Source organism: Metarhizium robertsii (genome assembly GCF_000187425.2).
Source record: "Metarhizium robertsii ARSEF 23 chromosome Unknown MAA_Scf_1, whole genome shotgun sequence".
NCBI lineage: Eukaryota > Fungi > Ascomycota > Sordariomycetes > Hypocreales > Clavicipitaceae > Metarhizium > Metarhizium robertsii.
In genome coordinates, this window is record NW_011942149.1 from 5482502 (window position 1) to 5503938 (window position 21437).

At 50.6% G+C, this 21437-nt stretch overlaps 8 protein-coding genes across 8 annotated transcripts; 4 read left to right on the forward strand and 4 right to left on the reverse strand.

Moving 5' to 3' along the window:
- Positions 1 to 403: 403 nt before the first annotated feature.
- On the reverse strand, positions 404 to 3302 carry MAA_01912 (Eukaryotic translation initiation factor 3 subunit 8; the record flags this gene model as incomplete). Its single annotated transcript, XM_007819910.1, has 3 exons — positions 404 to 1666; positions 1748 to 2724; positions 2954 to 3302. The coding sequence occupies 3 exons, from the start codon at positions 3300 to 3302 to the stop codon at positions 404 to 406; spliced, it is 2589 nt and encodes an 862-aa protein (XP_007818101.1).
- A 678-nt stretch (positions 3303 to 3980) lies between these two features.
- Positions 3981 to 4763, forward strand: MAA_01911 (iron sulfur cluster assembly-related protein; the record flags this gene model as incomplete). Its single annotated transcript, XM_007819909.2, has 1 exon — positions 3981 to 4763. One exon carries the CDS (start codon positions 3981 to 3983, stop codon positions 4761 to 4763), a length of 783 nt encoding a protein of 260 aa, XP_007818100.2.
- Positions 4764 to 5331: 568 nt separating this feature from the next.
- On the reverse strand, positions 5332 to 6809 carry MAA_01910 (60S ribosomal protein L7; the record flags this gene model as incomplete). The annotated part of the gene is made up of 3 exons (XM_007819908.1): positions 5332 to 5958; positions 6136 to 6247; positions 6799 to 6809. 3 exons carry the CDS (start codon positions 6807 to 6809, stop codon positions 5332 to 5334), a joined length of 750 nt encoding a protein of 249 aa, XP_007818099.1.
- A 320-nt stretch (positions 6810 to 7129) lies between these two features.
- Positions 7130 to 7841, forward strand: MAA_01909 (Ribosomal protein S11; the record flags this gene model as incomplete). The annotated part of the gene is made up of 4 exons (XM_007819907.1): positions 7130 to 7196; positions 7292 to 7364; positions 7460 to 7620; positions 7690 to 7841. 4 exons carry the CDS (start codon positions 7130 to 7132, stop codon positions 7839 to 7841), a joined length of 453 nt encoding a protein of 150 aa, XP_007818098.1.
- Positions 7842 to 8236: 395 nt separating this feature from the next.
- MAA_01908 (transcription-coupled repair protein CSB/RAD26) lies at positions 8237 to 11725 on the reverse strand (the record flags this gene model as incomplete). Its single annotated transcript, XM_007819906.1, has 1 exon — positions 8237 to 11725. One exon carries the CDS (start codon positions 11723 to 11725, stop codon positions 8237 to 8239), a length of 3489 nt encoding a protein of 1162 aa, XP_007818097.1.
- Positions 11726 to 12551: 826 nt separating this feature from the next.
- Positions 12552 to 13871, reverse strand: MAA_01907 (uncharacterized protein; the record flags this gene model as incomplete). The annotated part of the gene is made up of 1 exon (XM_007819905.1): positions 12552 to 13871. The coding sequence occupies one exon, from the start codon at positions 13869 to 13871 to the stop codon at positions 12552 to 12554; it is 1320 nt and encodes a 439-aa protein (XP_007818096.1).
- Positions 13872 to 15161: 1290 nt separating this feature from the next.
- Positions 15162 to 18360, forward strand: MAA_01906 (TUP1-like enhancer of split; the record flags this gene model as incomplete). Its single annotated transcript, XM_007819904.1, has 2 exons — positions 15162 to 18192; positions 18254 to 18360. 2 exons carry the CDS (start codon positions 15162 to 15164, stop codon positions 18358 to 18360), a joined length of 3138 nt encoding a protein of 1045 aa, XP_007818095.1.
- A 951-nt stretch (positions 18361 to 19311) lies between these two features.
- MAA_01905 (glycosyltransferase family 15 protein) lies at positions 19312 to 20224 on the forward strand (the record flags this gene model as incomplete). Its single annotated transcript, XM_007819903.1, has 2 exons — positions 19312 to 19863; positions 19937 to 20224. The coding sequence occupies 2 exons, from the start codon at positions 19312 to 19314 to the stop codon at positions 20222 to 20224; spliced, it is 840 nt and encodes a 279-aa protein (XP_007818094.1).
- Positions 20225 to 21437: the final 1213 nt, after the last annotated feature.

Below are 21437 nucleotides of genomic sequence, written 5' to 3' on the forward strand. Positions count from 1 at the left end.
ACTTGTAAACATATTCATGTATTGAAGTCGCTGGACTCATTTCTAACATAATCCTTCCCCTCTCCTCTTTGGGTCCCCTCCGTGGCAACCTATGAGATAAAAAGGAGAGAAGAAGACGAGACTTCACTACATACTCTCCGATGAATTTTTTTGATGCAAATCGTACATTTTGACCGCACGTTTCGTTTCATCCGTCTCATCCGTCTCATCCGTCGCATCCATCAAGTCCCGCCCCATTCCGTGCATGGCAGTTAGGACAAACAAAAGAAAAAAATGGCCACAAATAGTCTTTAATATCTTCCCGTGTGCCGTAAGCAGCGCGAAATATGTGCGCCTACGCCCCGAATACCAAGTTTGTTTAAATGCGCATCTCCCCAACACTGAAACGTCAGTGGTTTCTTGCTCAACCCCGAACAGCAGCTCCCAAAGCACCACCAGTGAACTGAGTACCGCCAGCTTGCCTCTGAGTGTTGCCACCGGTGCGGGCACCACCGCGTCCGGAGCGTTGGCCGCCCCGTTGGCCACCACGGCCTCGGCCCCCTTGCCGCTCGAAGGCGTTGGATGTGCCTTGGGTCCGCTGTTCCAGAGTTCGCTCGTTGGTCTCGATGAGCGCGCTGGCCTTGTCTGACAGTGTGAGAGCCAAGGACTGCAGGCGGCTAAGCTCGACGCCCTTGCGGAAGATGACGTTGTTGGTGACCTGGTCGAGAGAAGCGGCCAACTCCTCGTGGCTGATCATTTTGCTGACAATGGCGGCGACCTTGGCAACGTCCAGCTCAAACATGGCGCTTACAGTGTCGAGAGCGAGAGTGTCGTAGAAGGGGGCGTATGTGAACAGGTAGGTGCGGAGGCCTTCTTCCTGGATCTGCTTGGAAAGCATAGTCTTGATATCCTCGGCATTGGGCATCAGCTCCCAAATCTTGATGCTGTGGATGAAAGTCGTTGACTTCTTCCACTCGCCAGCAGCAAGAGCCTTGGAGGCCTGCATGACGTGGTCTCTCGTGTTCTCGGGAGGGCCGGTGAAAATTTGTCTCTCGTGGTACTCGAGCATGCGTCTGTAGGTCTTGCTGATGACACGCTTCTTGACGTCGGGTGAAGACCCCGTCTGGGCTAGCAGGGGGATCTCCAGAAGCATGCTGCAGGTCAAGTACACACACTCGAGGAGTTCGAGGTTGATGTGCATGTGGAACGGTAGCTGGCGCTGCTTCTCTAGGCGCTCCTGTTCAGGCGACACCTGGCTGTATCTCTGCATCATTACACCTTGAGCGAGCAGCTCCTTCTGGCGACCGCTGCCACAAATCTCCTGAAGGGTGTTCTGGGCGTCATAAACGAGTCCTTTGCGGAAGGCGCACAGACCAACCTGGACCAGAGTTCGGTTGTAAAGGATCTGGGTTAGGACGTCGAAGTTGGGAATGGTGTCCTGCAAGTGGGACATGAGCATCATGTCGCGGGCATTGTAGTACTCGCCATGCAGTGCGAGGAAGTAGACCTGGCATAACATGGCTCGCGCACGGATGATGCCGTCACTGTTGCTGAACAGGTAGTTGCAAAGAACGATGACCAAATTGTTGGCGTCACTGGACTGGCTGCGGGGGGTGATGACAGAGTCGGCCTTGTCACCAGCAGCCTTCCAGCAGTTCTCCTCGAATGTCTTGATGACTTGGGCAGGCTGCAGATGTGTTTATTGCGTTAGTTTTCATAACAAGAGAAGGAGAAAAAGAGGCTGGATCCTCAAGAAACTATGACTGACCTTGAAGTAGACATGCTCCAGTCGTCGCATGACGATTCTATTCACGCTGTCTTGAGGGATCTCGAGGGCAGGATCCTTGCGCAAGTACTCATAGTACAGTTGTCCGCGGACGATGATGTTGTACAGGGCACCCTCATCTTGGAGACGTTCAATGTACTCAGAAGTATGAGGATCAATGCTTTGGAGGGATCGGACGAGCTCATCATCCAGTCTCTCAACATACGAGACGACGCTACCGGCAACCTTGATGTATTTCTCGCCAGGCTGAAGAGCAGGGGGCTTCTCGTCGTCATCCCACTCCTCAACATTCTCAACAACGACGTAGTCCTTGTTGTTCTCAAGAACAGTCAGAAGAGTGGAGAGCTCCTTTTCTGCAGCTTTCCAGTGTTCCAAAGGCATCACATTGGATGTGCCAGCACTTAGATCGAATCTGGCAGAAACGATAGCCAGCAGAACACGGATCTGCTGGTAGGGAGTGTTGGCAATCTCGCCGAGCTTCTCCATCACCTTGATCTGCTCAACACGATCGGTATTCTTCTTTCCACGAGTTTCCATGATGCCACGCAGGTGTTTGAAGATACTCTCTGGGGTATACTGGAGAGTACGACCACCCTTGCCAACGGTAGCAAAGCCCTCGTCGCCAAGCTCTTCGGGCTGCGCGGTCTCCTCCTGAAATCTGGCAACTTTCTTTGGCTTGACTGGCTCAGGTTCCTCATCTTCAGACTCCATGAAGCCATCCTTGTCTTCTCTGTAAGCATTCACCTCAGTCTGGTGCTCCTTGCTGGCCTTCTTGATCTTTTGCTTGACGGCATTCAGGTTACGGGCCTGGATGGCGTTCATCTTCTTGGGTGTAACTTTTGCCTTGGCCAAAGCCTCGTTCATAAAATCCTCCAACTCGGCGACGATTCGGATATAAGGCTTCGGTGTCTTGCCGCCATCTTGCATGCGGGCAACCTGTCTGTTGAGTTTGTCGAATTCTGTTTACGAGACCAATATGTTAATGACACAATAATTCGTTCAATATTTTTCTTCTTCCTTCCTTCCCCGTTCTTTCAGTTTTCCCATGGTGTTGACACCACTTGCAGAATTCAAACGGCGGCTCCCAATTTTCTTGTGCTGAAACAATATAAAGAAGGGGGAAAGGGAGGAAAAGAAACAGAAAAAGGGAGAGAGGGGCACTGTTTTGAAGACAACACTTCTACGTACCAGCAGAGATCAATGTCCAGTCACCGTTCTTCTGGCCGTTATCAATCTGCTTGATGGAGGCGTCAAGTTCATCGCGCTGTTTGTCCTTGGCACTCTTCACTTTGGCTCGGACTTCCTCCTCTTCACTGTCGCTGTCTGAAGCAGCATCCCTCAAGAAACGGTTGGCACCACCGGCTTCGTCGTCGCTGGAGGTCTCCTCGTCACTCATATCAGAGCCGTCCATGTCGTCAGAATCTTCGGAATCATTCTGGCCGAGATCCTGCTCCTGCTCCTCCTCGGAGTAGAGCTCTTCCTCATCAGAGGAGCTGTCACTGGAGCTGTCCTCTCCACCACGGAAAAATCGAGACATGGCGGGCAAATGTTTTTCTTGGCGCTATTCCTCGGTGGATGTTTTCGCCTCGGGACGGTCGAGGGTTGATATACGGATTCGTCGCGAGGTGCGATGCGCGGGGTTGGGAATCGAGCCTGGCTCGTGAGGGTCGAAAATTGATGATTTTTGGTGGGAGGTGGGGCGCGCAACTTGGGGCTTAGCGAAGACTCAGCGTCAAAGACAAATGCGAAGTGGTTACAGTTCACAGTGTGCAGCTGCACAGTCCAAATCCGCCCCTCGTCCTTGTGTCACACTGTCGCTCCCATTTCTGTGTCCGGGAAATTTTGTGTGTGCTTATGTCAGCGACCGGCCGTTTAGTTTTTCCTGGCCCAGTGGCCATGGCTGTTGTCTGGTGCTGCCCACTGTGGCCGCCATGGCTTGCACATGTTGCGCTGAGTGGCCCGCTGGCCGACCACTAGACGGCGAGCTATTAGCCGTTTTTGCCCCCTCGGGCCACACATGTCTGGAAGAGTTTGGCCTGATTAGCGGAACAGTTCGGCTGATGGCGGGAGGCTCTGGACGCCCTGGGCCAACTAGCACCAGTCAATTGTCTTGTTACTAAATATCGACTATTGCTGTTGCTTGATTTCTCAGCAACACCAACATCTCGTCGACTTCACAGCTCATACATACACAGAGCGCCCTACAGTCATCGCCATGGTCAGCGTTGGCTGTGCAAATGGCGCATCGGCCGCAAGGTCGTTCATCCAAATCGCGAAGCGTGGCTACTCAACCGCTGCTGCGAGATCATCCGCTCCTCTGGAGTTTCTACTTCCCCGAACTGTCTCGACAACCCATTGCCACGCTGCCTTTCTCTTACGGTCGACGAAAACTACCCGTGCAGGGCGTGCGTCCTTGCGAGGCACCCCGTTCAGCGGTGGTCTACGGCAGTCGCAGAAGCGAACTTTCACGGCGACAGCGGCTCGACAGGCCACAGTGTGTGTGCTTAACCCTCAAAAAGACGAAGATGGAAATGAAATGATGTTGGAAATTACCCCAAGAGCGGCAAAGGTTTGGCAATTGGTATTCAATGTCCGAAGGGCGCCCATGCTAATGTTTTCTACGTTGCAGCGATTGTCACAAATCATGAAAAAGGACGACAATCCCAATCTCGCACTTCGCATCCAGGTAGAAAGCGGGGGCTGTCACGGCTTTCAGTATCTAATGAGCCTAGTCACCATACCACCGAAAGACACGGCAGAATGGCCGACAGTTGTAAACGAAGACGACACCATCTTCCAATTCTCGGACGAAGCGGACACGACAAGTTCATCTGAGCATGGCCCTAGAATTATATTGGACGAACCGTCTCTGGATCTGCTAAAGGGGAGCAAGGTGGACTTTACCATGGAATTGATTGGGTCACAATTTAAGATTGTTGACAATCCGTATGCTACAAGTAGCTGTGGTTGTGGTACAAGCTTCGATATCAAGATGTAGCATGCGCACAATGAGGCTTCACGCACGGGCAGTAAAACTAAGAGTTAGTGTTTACTCAGATCGACTGGCGTCTCATGGGATATAGGAGTGGTATGGGACAATAGTCCCATAACAAAAGGATAGAGTTACGAAACGTAACCTGAGTTGGGGTACAGTACAGTGCCTTCAGCTGCAACTTATAAGGGTGACAGGAACGGCGACTATTCCTGCTCCCCGCATATGATAATTACCTTGTAGAACTAGATATATTAGAACATACGCCTACTCTGACAGGGACCATATTCATATTGCAGCCGTACCTTCAGTGCCAGACAGACACCGCAGCAGGATGTAGGCATAAAGCATTCGCATGGCTCGTCACAGGTACATCCAAAGTCAATCACTTAAACACCAAAGGCAGATCACAATGTGGCATGCAGAACTCTAGTGTCATTCATCAAGGAATCAATTACCCTTAAACCTTGTAATGTACGAAACGCCGAGCGACCATGCCGTTAAATAAATTTTCCCATTGTCCATACCACACCAAATCCAGTCGTAAAAGCTACGCCACTTTTCGTTACTATATCTAGTTCATCTGGCGGACGAGGGCGTTGATAGCCTCCTCACGGTTGCCAAGGTCGCCACCTTCAATGAAGTGCTTGAACTTGCGGGGGCGGAAGCCACCGGTGGGGTTGGACAGCTTGAAGGGCCACAAGAAGTTGGAGGCCTGCTTGAAGTTGGGGCCGACGGAGTAGATCTCGTGGATGAGATCCTCCATGCACACAATGCCGTACTTGCCGAGAGACTCCTCAATGATGGCGTTATCGGTCAAAGCAATGCGCTGCTTGTCGACCTTGCCGTAACCACGCTTGTAGACGAGTTCCTTGATGGTCTTCAGGTTGGGGTAACCGTAAGCAACCCAGGGCTCCACAATCTTCAACATCTCGGTGGTAGCCTTGGTGGCCTTGATGAAGACACCGTTGTTGATCTGAAGCAGACGGAGAAGCTGGAGGGTCTTGCGGGGCTTGGGAGGCATCTTGTTGATACCCTTGATACGGACGACGAAGATCAACTTGGCCTCAGCAGGGATGTAGGCAGAGTCGTTCTCCTTGGCAACGCGGTGCAGGCGGATCTTCTCACGCTCAGCATCGCGGTACTCCTTGACGTACTTCTCAGCGCGCTTGAAGATGACGCCACGCTTCTCCTTGTTGGCCTGATTGGGCAAGTTAGCTTTTAGTTCGCGACTTTGAATGTATAAAAAAGCAACTTTTGGTCAGGCGAATAATCAGACCCGAAAGAAGGTATAAAGATCAACAGCATTGACAAATGTCTAGTTGATAGGTATGTTGTGCATCATAATGCCAGGAAAATGCGGAGAGAGAATACATACAGCCTTCTTCTTCTGGAGAGCGGCAGTGCGCTCGGCGCGGGCCTTCTCCTGAGACTTACGCTTCTTGAGAAGCGTCTCAGGGACGAGGATCTGCTCCTGGGTAGGGACGGTACTACACAAAATCAGATTAGTACGAGGTCCGGCATACTCAAGGTATGAACAAGAGCGCCGGTGAGAGAACTGTAGCTGTAGCGCGACATTCTCTGCTTTGGCTGACTCGAATTTGAATTTAATCGGTGAGATAGGATAGGATCTCGGGTCAACAATTTCTCGCTAACCCAAGCTCCCCATTGCCTTCGCACTCATCCGACAACAACCCCAAACAAGATGTTCAGGAATAATAGTCGCGGGCCAATGTACAGAAAAATCCGCAACTTGTGCCTTTGAGCGACAATAAATTTAAGAGTGAAGAATTGACGCGCACATTCTTCATCTCCAACACCTCCTGCATCATCTCTCAGCCCGCAAGCAATATTCCAGCCTGAATGACCAAGGGAGACACCGGAGAGAGATCGAGCTGGCAGTTTCCCACGATGTAGGGCTCAGTCAAAATCGAAAGCCATCATGGACTGCCCAGCAAGAGGACCACGAACAATCTGCAAGAGCACTCGGAACCGGGCTCGATGCCCATATCGAAAGGGCGTTCAGGGAGAATCAACATACGTGGCACCCATTTTTGCGACTGACTGTTTGGTGAAGTCGGTTAGTATTGGCGTGGATGGGAAAGGAAGAGCGCAGGAATGGCGAGTAGGTTGGTCCTTTTTCTCTTTCCGAAGTGGAGCATGAAAATTTAGGTGGAGATTTTCCGCCAAAATTCGAAGATAGGGTTAGGTTTTTTGTGCCACACACACAAAATTCTCGTGTTTCTGCCGCTGCCCACCGCCCACTAGGAGCCCGCCCTCTCCCGCACCCACACCACTACAGCGCCAGTCATGATGGGAAGATTTGTTCTGCATTTCCAACTGCCAGTGTCGAGAAACCAGACGATCCCAAAATGGCTCCTCCGAAGAGAACCGCTGCTCCTAAGGAGAACATCTCCCTAGGCCCCTCCGTCCGCGACGGTACGTGTTTATTATTTGCAATCCATGCCGGCAAATGGCATAATTGCGTTGTTTGTTTGGAAGTCTAGGAATTGGTCATTGACCCGTTTATACAGGCGAGCTCGTCTTTGGCGTTGCTCGAATCTTCGCCTCTTTCAACGATACCTTCGTCCACGTCACCGATCTCAGGTTGGTCTCCCCCGAAACAGCAGAGTTCGAGCGCCAACGTAGAGCTCGTCATCGCGATTGGAAACAAAAAGGTCCGGTGCTAACAGGATGCGCAGTGGTCGCGAGACCATCACCCGTGTCACTGGTGGAATGAAGGTCAAGGCCGACCGTGACGAGTCTTCCCCCTACGCCGCCATGTTGGCTGCCCAGGACGTCGCTGCTCGATGCAAGGAGCTGGGCATCAACGCCCTTCACATCAAGATCCGTGCCACTGGTGGTATGTTGATATTACCCCGCCATTGCTACTGAGGGCGAGAGAACAATTGCTAATGTGGTACATGTAAAGGTAACGGTACCAAGACCCCCGGACCTGGTGCCCAGTCTGCTCTCCGTGCCCTTGCCCGTGCTGGCATGAAGATTGGCCGTATTGAGGACGTTACTCCTACTCCCTCCGACTCTACTCGCAGAAAGGGCGGTCGCCGTGGTCGCCGTCTCTGAGCGTCATCTCGAAGGTGGGAATGGCTTGGTTTGGACTGGAGTTTCGCTATCTGGTTTCTCTTTGGCGTTGAGAAAAACGAGGGGAACGGCCATAGCGCCTGGTCCCCATTCTACTGTGCTCTGTCACATCCGATTAGCGGGTGTTTTGGCGAGCTGCTAGGTAGACGGATATGAATTCGCCCCCCGAAGCAGGCCCATGAAACAGTACTCCCAATTCGAGATCTTGTCTTCAACGTGTTGTGATGTGTGTGGTGGCTATGCTCAACCAAAATGTATTGTATTGTAAAATGATATTCTCATAAGCTAACTGTACCGTCAAGTCTTTGAAATTCCAACTCCCATGTTCTTGACAAATAGTACATGCGAAACCCCAACTTTACTTCGAGTTCAGTTCACTATTCAACTCCTGGCCTCAAAGACCACATTCCTCTTCCTGTACCGCCAGTTTTGTTCAAAATGGCCACTCTATCGAGGGCGGTCTTGAACTCGTCACTCTGTTTCTTCCCTGGACAATAAGGATTGAAATGATCCACCAGCATTTTGCTTGGCACTCGTCCACCCTGTCTGTTTATGAAAGCTTTGATCATGGTGACGAAGTCTTTAGCCTTCAAGTTCCTGTCCAGTCCGGGTGTTCCCGATCGGGAACTACTGCCACTGCCGCCATCCAAGCCCTGCCGGTTCGCCAAGTTGCTCATAATACCGGCCGAACTTGGGCCTCCGCGCCGTCTATTCCCACCAGGTCTTCCCCCAGATCCAACTTCGCCGGTCCATGTAACTGTTCCGATTGGTACACGACGAGCCTCCTGAGCAGCATGCCGCAAGTGAGCGGCAGCTTCACGCGCCACCTGGTTGGCTTCTTGACGCAGCACACGGATATCTGCTTTCGCTTTCTGTGGGCCATTGACAATTTGTTCATGATCATATGCGCTATTCACGGACCGCGAAAAAATGCCTTCCAGCATCCGTCTTTCGTCATGGGCGGAATCGTCTTCTTGGAAGTCCTCCATGGCAGCAACAATTCTCATTTTTGAAAGCTCCTCTTGCTCAACATCTCCTTCCTTGTGCCCAACGCTGGTGATTGGTGCCAAGCGTTGCCTTGCAACAGCTTCCCCGTCAGTGTTGGCTGATATATCAACCTCAGCTCCTTTGAACACGTCGCTTCGTTGAGCCGCAGCCTGGTCGCCAGCATTGTACGAAAACAAATCATACAAATCGGACAAATCATATGAGCTTCGCTGCTTGGGATCTTTAAGCACTTTGTTTGTCATGAATTGCTTGAATATTTGCCTGTGGTAGATTTTCTCCTCAATCGTACCTTCGGTCATGAGTCGATAAATTTTGACTGGTTTGTTCTGCCCCAATCTCCAAGCCCGTTCCCGAGCTTGTAGATCTGTAGACGGGTTCCAATCGGGATCAAAGATGATGATGCGGTCAGCACCTGTAAGATTTGTTCCCAAACCTCCGGTTCTGGTTGTCATGAGAAAGACATGAATGGATAAGTCGGTATTGAATCTGTCAATCATTGGTTGTCGTTGATCGACTGGTGTTTCTCCATCCAAACGCAAGTAGCTTATATTGCATTCGCGCATGCATTTCTCAATAATGTTGAGCATTAATTTACCTTGTGAGAAGAGCAGTGTTTTGTGGCCGTTTGGTATCATGACCTTTTGTAGCAGGTCCTTGGTGAGCTCCAATTTAGCTGAGAGCTTTGGGCTTCCAAAATTGTAGCCGGTCTTGCTTCCCAGGCTCTTGTCCAATAGGTCTGGGTGGTTGCAAATTTTTCGCAAAATGTCAATTCCGTACAGTGACTGGCGTCGTCTGTTCAAAATGGCTGATACCTCATCTGAACCAAGAAATGTTTCGTACGCCTTGCGTTGCCCTTCGGTCAGCTTGCAAAACAAAACCTGTTCCGTCTTTTCGGGCAAATCCGCTGCTACGTCAATCTTCAAGCGCTGAAGCAAGTATTCACTGATGGTCTCTTTGAGTGCCTCGGCGCACTTTTCGGCTGTCATGACTTGAAGGTTCGACGCATTGGCATAACCTCCTTGCCGAATGGGTATTTCAAATTGTGTCCGGAAATTGACCAGAGTTCCTAATCGCATTGGGTATATGAAGTCAAACAGGGACCAGAGTTCGGTCAGGTTGTTTTGCACGGGTGTACCGGACAATATCACTCGGTTTGGAGTGTTTAATTCCTTGCAAGTAACAGTTATTTCGGCGTTGGGGTTTCGAATCTTGTGCCCTTCGTCCAGTACAGCATAGCCCCATTCCACTGGGAGCAATTCATCTGCATAGGTCTGGAGGCCTGTGTAAGTTGTGACAAGAACGTGACCTTTGTCCACAACTCTTCTGACTATGCTCCTCGCCGCATTCAAGGACCTGTTTGCCACTGGGCGGTAGTGTTCGACGTCGTAGTCATCCTCAAACTGAGGATTCATCATGCCACTACCCGATGAGTGCAGAATCGATACTCTCAAAGGAGGCCACCAGCGATGGAATTCGCTTACCCATTGTCGCAACAAGGTCGCCGGCGCAACCACAATAACTGGACGCTCGAGCATTTTGCTATGATGCAAGGCAGCGATGAACGCAATCAACTGCACGGTTTTACCTAGACCCATTTCGTCGCCAATGATTCCTCCAACATTTTGCTTGTATAACTCTGCTAGCCACTGAACACCAGTTTTCTGGTACCCGAATAAGGATGGGTGAATATCACCAGGTAACTTGAGTTCGTCATTGATGTAATGATCGAGATAGTCTGGTGATGGTTTCAACCACTCGTCCTCGTCCTCATCACTCTCTGCTGAAGTATGCTCGTTGTCCGCCATTTGCCGACGAGCCCGCCTCGCTCTACTTCTCCTCAAAATCCAATCTTTTAATCTTCGTTTGTAAAGTTTTTCATTGCCATCATCAAGTTTGCTGAGATCAACTTCTTCCTGCTCCTGTGCTCTGAGTTTGGCCTTCTGCTTGCGATTTTCGCGTCGAATAAGATCATCTTCATTCCCCTGTTGCCAAACTGTGGAATCAGCAGATTCTGACCCCGACAGATGGTCTGGCTCGAAATCTGCTGATGAACTACGCTCCCGTTCTGTCCGCCTCTTCTTTCTTGGCCGCAGTGAGAACTCACTCTCTACGGTGTATTCGGACGGTTTTATATCTTTTACAACGACGTCATCGATGAAACCCGGACGCCGCAGCAGCTGGTGTGAAGTCGGCCCTTCAGCCTCTTGGTCGTATTGCTCTGCGGCTGCCTCTTCTTCTGCCTCCAATATCGTGTCGGCCAGTTGGCCAGCTATTCCTTCCGGGCGGGCTCCTCCCACCTTAGCAAACGGAGTGATTTTTCCTGTTCGAATAAGATACTCTCGGTGACTTTCGCCAGCAAGCCTCTTGGACTTGGAATGAGTGGCAGTATCTAATTGGTTCTCTTGGTGTCGTTTATCAATGCGTGCTTGAAAATCTGCAATGTCGCCCGTAATTTGGCCGAGTTCCTCTTCCAGCTTTGCAATCTCCTTTTGCACATTGCGCGATTGATACGGATTACCAGCAACTCTCTCTAAGCGTCTCTTCTCTTTGTCCAGTTGAGATTGTAGTCTTTGTCTTGTGGCGTCCAGCTTGGCCATACGATTCTGGTCCTTCTTGTCCTCGGCTTCCATCAGTGCTGCGCTCGCCTGAATGGTGATATCTCGCTCCAAATCATCCTGATCTCTTACGGTTCCCGTCAAATTCTTCAAAGCATCTTCTTCAGTCATGACCTCTGACTCAGGTCTCTCAGCCGTCTGCTCGGTATGCATTGCTTCCTGAGCGGCTGCGATCATCTTTTCGACCAAATGTTCGCCTCCTTCGCCATCGGCGCTCTGGTCTTGTTCCCAGTCGCGATCCATGGTAACCAATCAGAGAGACCCGGAGGCAGTCTGTTGCATTATCGTCGAACTTTTTCGAGGGCTTTGAAGAAGAGTTCCTCCTTGTTTCACAGTCTATATCATTAATACATCTGGTGACGCTTCACATAGGACCCCAGTCATCTAAGGGCTGGAGCTGGGAGACGATGAGATAAAACCATGACTTTCGGGTTGGACTGTCGTCATGGTTCTCCCGCAAACCAGTAGATGCGGTCTCCCAGCGACTTCCTGATGACGGCTAGTCAAGGCGGCAGCAGGAACGGTAATGGTGGAAAGCTCAAGTGTATCTGACACGAGCCATGCATGACTTGGGTTATAAATCGTGAATTGAGTGAGCAATGGTGGCAAAATGCATGACGTGATTGGACAGCCTAGTGGGGCCCATTCCTTCCCTGCTAGGTCGGCCCTCGTTCTATTGTCCTTTCTACATGAACACAAGAACTACGTCAATACTTTATAACTACCCTATATCAATGACCGAGTGCAACGCGTTTTCACAAATTGTGCGATCTGATGATGCTAATGCAGTTGCATGTGAGTATTTTTTGGTTCAATAAAAATAATAACTCTCTATTTTGGACCCCCTTTACCAAATCCATCCAATCTATCCAATCCGTGTAGGGGAATCTCTCGTGGCAAACAGCCCACAGTCAGTTTTTGAGCAAAACTACCAAATTTCATTCCATTCTTCCGATGACTACAGCCATCCCGTTCCCAAGGGTCTGTACAGTGGAGACAAAGACTGCCATTCCATACTTCTCCAAAACCCAAAGCCAGTATTCGTCCAGAAAAGCAAGCCCGCCACACGTTATACACCGCTAACTTTTGGCAGTATCTCGTTTTTGCGTGGAGAGTTGGCGTCATCCATGTGACGAGCACAGACTTCTCTGTATTGAGAAGAGAGGCCCAGTTCTTCCAACCAACTCTCCCAGCCCAGTGCTTGCTGTCTAGTGCCCAATTCGTATAATCGTTCGAAGCTTGCAGAGAACGCTTCGTCGGGCTCAGCACAGATTTGGAAAATCTTCTGCATCAATTTCACCCAAAAGGCAGGCCACTCGGGGTCAAACGAGCTCTGGGGGTATCGAAATTCCACAGTTCCCAGGAGACTGATTGCAATGCCACATCGATGTGGCGTCTCCGTCCCAGACGCCCCCGATTTCAAGTCTTCCCGGAGGCTGTCTATTGTCTTTGATGCAAATAAGAACTCCATGAATCGAAAAGCGACGGGCTCGTCTGGAGACCTGTCTTGCAGCTTAGATCGGAAGCCTTCAATGGTCTGTATGAAGCCTCCGACGGACGGTGCCGTCTCTGTCTCATCGCCCTTGCTATTCTTCCCAATGATTGACATACTGCCGATGGGTTCCACGGAAGGTAAATTGCGTCGAACCGGATGACAAATTTTCTGAATGAATGGCTCCTCAAGTAGGCGAATCACAGCAATCACCTTCTTGGCCAGTTGGAGATCGATTGATCCTGACGAAGGGCTGCCGTGGATGTGCAGACCGCAATCTGAGGTAAGGTTGATCAGAAGGCTGTCCCTCAGCGCCTCAAATGCCCCTTTCAAAGTCGGTAGTCCAGCATCTATCTCTTTCTGATCCGAGATGACTGGCAAGCTTATTTCCATTCCATTCCAAGAATGATCCGTCGGAGGACGCTCGTTGCTTCTATTGGGGATATGTTCGCCGCCCACGATCCAGAACCGGAACTGGTGTTGCTGACCAAGGTGATATTGTTGACCCGGGAAGTTCTCCTTGGCCAAGTTTTTGTTCCATACCCGGAACACATGCCCAATTTCAGCTTTTCTAAGGGGATGTTCAGGGTCTTCAAGATTGCCTGTGCGTGTGACGTAAGTGCCGTCGATATCCTCCACCAGATCCCCTTCAGGAGTTTTGGTCAAGGGATCCTGAAGCTCGCCTGGGTTAATGCGACAGGCGACCGGAAGGTTGCAGCTTGTCAAGACCTCGCATACTTTCAAAGTATCCAGGCTCGCAGAGTACGTCTTATAAATATCGTGGTGGCTTTCGGTGTCGGGCCAGCGATCGTCGCCGGATAAGCGTGGGTGTAGGATGGCGGAAGATGGCCTTCCAGCCAGCATAAATTCAATCTCTATACCGAAATTCTTTGCCATCTTCTTTCGTCACAAAGTTCAGGAAGAAAAAGGTCGATCTCGTGCTATTGCTCGCAGGTGTCGTCGAGGGAGGGAGACTGATGGGCAGCTTCCAGTCGGTATGCTGCGGCAACATCATGGCTTAAATACTGAGTCGAGGGCATTGTTCATTGCTCATGTATCCATCGTCTGTGATAGTGGGAGTGATCATCTATCTATTCATGAATGATGTCGAGTTCAGGAGAAGTATGATGGATATTACTGCTTAAATGTGTAACAGGGTGAGGTAGTACAACCGAGCGAGGCAAAGTCTTTGGGTGCTACTAGCAGCTAGGTAACCACCAGTTAGGTAGATGTAGAGGATGGTGTGAATATTCAGCTTCTACTTGCTCCATGTCTCTTCCATCTGCATAGCTTTCCCACATTATTCTAGCTACAGGGAATTCACTTAGTTCGAGATGGATGTCTCTTGTCTTCCCATGCTGGGTAGTCTTTACGCCTCAGTGGTATTTTTTTTTTTTTTTTTGAATTCATTGATTTATTGACCTTGAAGAGTGGGTGACAGTTTATCTGGAGTAGATTGACGGGAATCTATGGCCCTGGTTCAATGCTCGTTCGTGGTAGAGCAGGGTGGGTTGTGGGAAGCAGTTCAAGTACGATGAAGGGGAGAAGAAAGGATGGTGACACATGAAGCTGGTTGCATATCCGCAAAAGTCAAAAGAGATGTGTCATTTTGCGGCGAACAGAAGTTGAATCTCGGAGCTGGACGAGTACTTATCATTTCACACAAAGTCATGTCAGATGCGCCGGAATTCGGCTGCCCAACAGCGAACAATGGCGCTTCACAGATGGACCGATAGTAGCAGCATTGTCAGACCACAAGTGAGACATTGAAGCCATCAAGCTCATTCACTTTGTCCATTCACAGGCTCATGCTCATGTATGCTACTTAAGTAGGTGGTGGCGAGATTGTGCCGGATGCGAGGTCCAGAGCATGCGGTGGAAGGAGTCGACGAGTCCGTGAATGCCTGCGACGTCGGAATTCCATGTTGGGTCAAGTCTGGTCTGGCCTTGACTAGGCCGGAAAGAAGCGCACAAGCGCCTGGCACCAGTTGACCATTGCCCGCGCTGAGACGCACCAGACCGCAGCACGCGCCGCCGCGCCTATCAAATCATTTCGCGTCGTCGCCGCCGCCGCCGCCAAGCAGTCCGGTCTGGTTGAACTGACTTGACAGCTTCAATGCTCCCACTCTTGACCACCCTTCAACCTTTTCAATCATTGCCAGAGCCCATGCCACGAGCGCCGCCGACATGCACATCATAAAGCCCTCGTGGCTGAGTCACAGTGGCGAGCAGAAAGACTTTGAGGTGTATAGCTGTCACATTTCCCCCGATGGCAAACGACTCGCGACCGCCGGTGGTGATGGCCACGTTCGAGTCTGGTCGACCGACGCCATCTTCAATGCGAAAGATGCCAGCTACACGAAGCCGCGCCAGCTCTGCCACATGAGCCATCACTTGGGGACAATTCACTCTGTGCGGTTTTCCCCCAATGGACGGTACTTGGCCAGCGGTGCCGACGACAAGCTCATTTGCGTATACCATCTGGACAAAGCGCCTGCCATCGCCTTTGGGAACAACGACCCTCCGCCCGCAGAAAATTGGAAGACGTACAAGCGACTCATTGGCCACGAAAACGATGTTCAGGATTTGGCCTGGTCCCCGGACTCGTCCCTGCTGGTGTCCGTCGGGCTCGACTCCAAGGTCGTTGTTTGGTCTGGCTACACGTTCGAGAAGCTCAAGGCCATCCCGGCGCATCAGAGCCATGTCAAGGGTATCACGTTTGACCCTGCCAACAAGTTCTTTGCGACGGCAAGCGACGACCGAACCATTAAAATTTTCCGTTATACGCCCCCGGCCCCAAACTCTACACAACACGACATGATCAACAACTTTGTCCTCGAGACCACAATCAGTGCACCATTCAAGAGCTCACCCCTCACCACGTACTTTCGGCGGTGCTCATGGTCCCCTGACGGCAATCACATCGCCGCCGCCAATGCCGTAAACGGCCCTGTCAGCTCAGTCGCCATCATCGAGCGCACCAGGTGGGACAGCGAGATCAACCTGATCGGCCACGAAGCGCCAACCGAAGTCTGCATGTTCTCCCCACGACTCTTCCACACGGTCAAACCAGATGAAAATGCCACGTCGAATGGAACTTCTAATCCGTTGCTCGTCACTGTCGCCGCCACTGCCGGTCAAGACAAGACCCTTTGCATATGGAACACGAATACATCGCGGCCCGTTGTCGTCCTTCAAGATCTCAGCAGCAAATCGATATCTGATTTATCATGGGCTCCCGATGGCCAGACACTTTTCGCTGCCAGCTTAGATGGTGGTGTTGTGGTCGTCAAGTTTGAGGAAGGAGAGCTCGGTTGGGTTGCTCAAACCGAAGAAAACGTGAGGGCTTTGCAGAAATATGGCGCGTCTCGCAAAGGAATGGGCATGCCCGAGGACGTGGATGGCCTGTTGCTGGAGACGCACAGCAAAGCTGGAGAGTCTAGAGCCGTCGAGTCGAGGATGGGTGCGCTCATGGGAGACCTGCCATCAGATACGCCAAAGGAGTCTACCCCGGCTCCAAATGGTACAAAGGCTGGATTGGAGAAGCATGCCACTGCCACAAATGGCGGCTCCGAGCCGGCCAAAAGCCCTGGCGAGGAGCAAGAGGACAAGGCTGCAGACAAGGCTGCAGACAAGATCGCAGACCGCGTCAAAGAGCTAAAGTCACGAGTCACGATTGGCAAGGACGGCAAGAAACGTGTTGCACCACTTCTTGTTTCGTCGTCCGGTACTGGTCAGTCCTCGTTGCCCCAGACACAGCTAGTTGGCTCAACAGCAACCAAGACCACGCAGAATGATGCCCCACAAACCACTCTAGATCTCAGCAAGCCGTTCGACGGACTACCCAAAGGTGGCATCGCTTCCATGCTCCTGGGAAATAAGAGAAAATCTGTCACTGGAGAGGCCGACGAGGATGAAGAAGAACCTGCGGCCAGGCGAGTTGCAATAGGTCCTTTGCCAATAGTTACCAACGGCATTGATGGCGTAGAGCCTGCCGCTCTTACTCTAGTGCAGAATGGAGTGGTCCCTACGCCCGAGTTTCTGCGCCCAGCAGTTTTAAATCCATCAATATCATTTTCTCAAGTGAGATTGGCAGTCCCTCGGATTCGATCACATATTCTCCGTCCAATGGATCGAGGGGTGTTACAGCCGGATGGCACTTCCGAAGATGCATCCAAGGCCCCAGAAAGTATCATCATGGAAGCCAAAAACGACACGAACCCACGGGATCCATCGCACGTCATGGTCACGAAGAGAGGAAAGTTGCTATGGCAGGAGTTTCTTCCCCGAGCCGTTATCCTGGTAACTGCCAACAAGAATTTTTGGGCGGCAGCCTGTGAGGACGGGTCTGTTCACGTATGGACACCCGCCGGTAGGCGTTTGCTGAACCCTATTATACTTGAATCCCAACCAGTCATTCTGGAATGTCGAGAGCACTGGCTGTTGTGCATAACTGCAGTTGGATTGGCGCATGTCTGGGACTTGAAAATGCAAGCTTCACCGCATCCTCCAGTGTCACTTGGACCGATCCTCGATGTGGCCACCACGTCGTTGAACCAGCACACCGCGAGCCCTGGACCGGGGGTCACTTCTGCTCATCTAAACACAAACGGATACATTGTCGTGACACTTACTAACGGCGATGGATTCTACTATGCTCGGGAAATGTACACCTGGCAGCGGCTGAGCGAAGCCTGGTGGGCAGTTGGGTCTCAGTACTGGAATTCGAATGATTCTTCAATATCCGCGTTACAATCAACAGCTGTTGGGGCTACTTCCACGGAGACTGGAGACGAGACCACGACCGCTACCGTCTCTTCTGGTATTATACCATTCCTGGAGCGTCACACGACGAACGAGTTTCTCCTCAAGGGTCGTGCGTATGCTCTGCAGCGCATGATCAAGACTGTCATGCAGCGGAAAGAAAGTGAAGATTTGGAAAGCACCATCAGCATTGCTCATCTGGAAAATCGTATTGCTGGCGCATTGCAACTCGGAGCCAAAGAAGAGTTTCGCCTGTATCTGTTCATGTATGCCAAGCGCCTGGGAGCAGAGGGGACCCGACCCAAGGTTGAGGAGCTTCTTAATAGTCTAATGGGAGGTATTCTGCGGGAAAAGCACATCGAAAATCAGCAAGGCAAAGGATGGTACGGCGTCGATGATGAGATTTGTGGTTGGAATCGCAAGGAACTTATCAGAGGGGTCGTTTTGATTCTTGGTAAGTCGTGCCTGTCCCATCAGCTGTGGATATTATGTGCTGTGTCTAACAAGATCCACAGGCAAATATCGCGAGTTGCAACGGTTGACATCACAGTACGCACGGGTCCTTGACCTTAGCCTGGAAGAGAGCGCGGTGGACGTTGACAACATGGACGTAGAGGCTTAGCCGGCCCTTGGATCCTTGGCACGTTGATCAATTGTAGAATGATGGCACGGTGGACCGTGCTTTTGTAAATTTACGTTTTTGAACCGGCACCGGATGCGACTGGGATTGTATTTTTGGTTGTTTCGAAGATTTGGGAAGCAAAGATAACCCCCGTTCTGGCGTTTGGAGGACAGAGCTGAGTGACTGGACCTGCAGGCGACGGAAGGACTAGTGTCTACATGAGACGAATACATTGTTCATCGCGATTTTATTGGTGCCTGCTAATCTTCTACCCGTAATCGGAATTCCTACTCGAATTTTTTGCTATCGTCAGCAGTCGTGGCGTGGTTGACGGCAGCGCGGGCTCAGGTATCACAAAAGAGTGAGAGCCAATGATATTTGGATGGTAATATCTGAAAGATCCGTGCCTATATTCATGCCGACTGATCTACGCCGTACTTGCCTGATATTCAGATGTCTTTTGGTGAATCACGGCAGCCCTTCGTCAGCTATGGATGAATGCAAAGACGAACGACTGTCGGTTAGTAACATTGACCAGTCCTCGACTGGCAGCCAGCCCTCAGGCAAGTTATCCTCACGGGTTACCTGCCAACTGCCCGTCAACTCCCTGCCAGCTGCCTGCCTAGCTTCTCGCAGTTATCTGCAAGCTCGTGTCTGGGATCCATTTATCCACTTGCTGCCTGCAAACCTCATCTTCGGCTCGAGTTTTTACTCCTCTTCTACATCTTCTCTTCAAAACCATCCACCATTTCCTTCGACGTCGACAGCCAGCATCGAAGAGACGCTTCCGAGAGCTGCTTGTCGATTCCTTTTCTTCTCTATTCTTCTACCCGCCTTCAATTTTTCGCCTGACCCCTTCTGTTCCTTTCCTCTGCCCCCTTTATTTCTTTACTCACCCATAGGCCGCCGTCTCTCGTAACGACTTTCCTTCCTTTCAACTCGTATCGCAGGATGACGAGCTGGAAAGAATGTATTCCCTTGCCACCCAACTTCGTATGGCTCGCTAAATTGTCACGGTTATGGCTCCTCGTTTGGCTCTCCTCACATGTTCACAGTCCCTATCCACGGATTACTCGCGCCGATGATGTTACTCCAAGAGCCGCCCTCGTTACTCTGGCCTATGAATATGACCTTGAACCTTTGCTTTCATCAATGCATCAGTTAGAGGATGCCTTCAATAGCCGATACAATTACGACTGGGTGTTTTTCAGCACTGCGCCTTTGAGCGAGGAGTTTCGTCGGTTGACATCGAACGCAACCACAGCTACATGTGTTTATGAAGTCGTTCACCAGGGTGATGTCCCTTTACGTCACAGGGAGAAAAAGGACCCCATCAGCCAAGGTCAGCCATCACAAACTTCCCAGGAAGCTGCTTCACCAACTCGTGGCGACACATTCGAACCGCCACAGACCTTCCGTCAGCTGCAGCGATGGAACAATGGACCCTTTGCAAAAGAGAAGCGGCTTCAGACATATGACTGGTTTTGGAGGATTGAGCCAGGAGTGAGTCTTCATCCGCCAAACTATAATGGATTGTATTCCTTTTTTTGTTCCGAAACTCTAACTTGGTCTATAGGCTCAGTTCACACATGACATTGGATTTGACATTTTTCGTTTCATGAGAGATCACAACATTGCGTACGGATCCAGCAAGGCCAACTTTACACCACTCCAGCGGTCACTGCTTTCACATCAGGTCAAAAGATTTTTGGAAAAGCACCCTGATCTTTTGCATGCAGAAGCAGATGTAGCCTGGCTACTTGGGCTTTCTGATAATGGTCGTAGCCACGGTGATTCACTAAAAAGCCAAGAGTCGAATTCCGATGCCACACAGATTGTAGGTGGTAACTTTGGCAACGACTAGGGGTCCCAGAGCTTTAGTGCCATTGACAAAACGGATGACGACGCAACCACGCCAGCAGAAGCCTTCACAAATTGGTTAGTTACCTTCTACAGGAGCGGAACTTCGGCCAAATTCGACATAGGTTCGCTTTCCTTCTTTCGGAGCCACAGTCATCAGGTGCTTCTAGATCATTTTGATGGATACGATAGTCAGTATGAACAAGATCTTGGAGATATATTAGTACCAACCATTAGCGCCAGCATGTTCCTACCGCAGAAGAGTGTATGGAACCTCCGTCAAAAAGACCGTGGCTACAATAGCTGGCCACACCCCCCTGACTCAACCCCGGAGCCAAAACTCAAATTGTGGCATCGCATGAAACGAGCAGTGCGCAACGATTCATACCGAAAGGTGACGAAAAAGAGGCAGAAATCTTTACAAGACCGCCAAAACGGACTAACGGAACGATTTGCTCTGTGGGATGTGATAGCTGAGGACTTTGGTAGGCAGGCTACCATACCCGGGCTACGATCGGGGAACACTGTGATTGACGAACGCAACTTTGCACTCAGTTAAATTTGCATTGGTGTGTATTTCAAGGGAGATGCAGATTGGTTCAACGAGTATTGAACGGTTTTTGCTGGTATCAATCTTCTAGGCAATAGCGCCTGATTTACATTTTGTTGTTGGTCTTTCAGAGGCACCAAAGGCGGGCACATAGAAGTAGATTTTGGGTTTTTCAAATTTTTACTCTTTATTTGATTCAGTTTTTTTTTGTCAAGTGCACGTTCTTGCAGTTCGCGATCACACCGCCGTGTTCATTGTGAATCTGAGAAGTTGCAGTGACACTAAGCTACGTTGACAAAGGCTTGGGAGCATTTGGAGTATACAGTGGGTGTAGAAGCATTAGACTAGACGAAATATAAAATCTTTCTTACTTCCTTGGCCTTGAGTGTATTGAAGATGGAAACAATCAACGTCCCCTCTACTTTTTCTCCTCCAGTTCACGGAATCCAGCAAATCATCGTTTAAAAAGGCACCACTCGCTCGTGATACAGATCGACCGGAGGGTCAAGAAGGTCTGAAGACACCTAGAGTTACTTTATGCCTCTTGTGGAAAATATTAAACTTCAAACAAACGAAGCCGTTTGTAAAACGAGTGGAGTTTCTAAGTTCTCATAATATCTAGAACGTTCAGCCTCGCGAATGACGTGTTTATGCTAGTTCTACACTC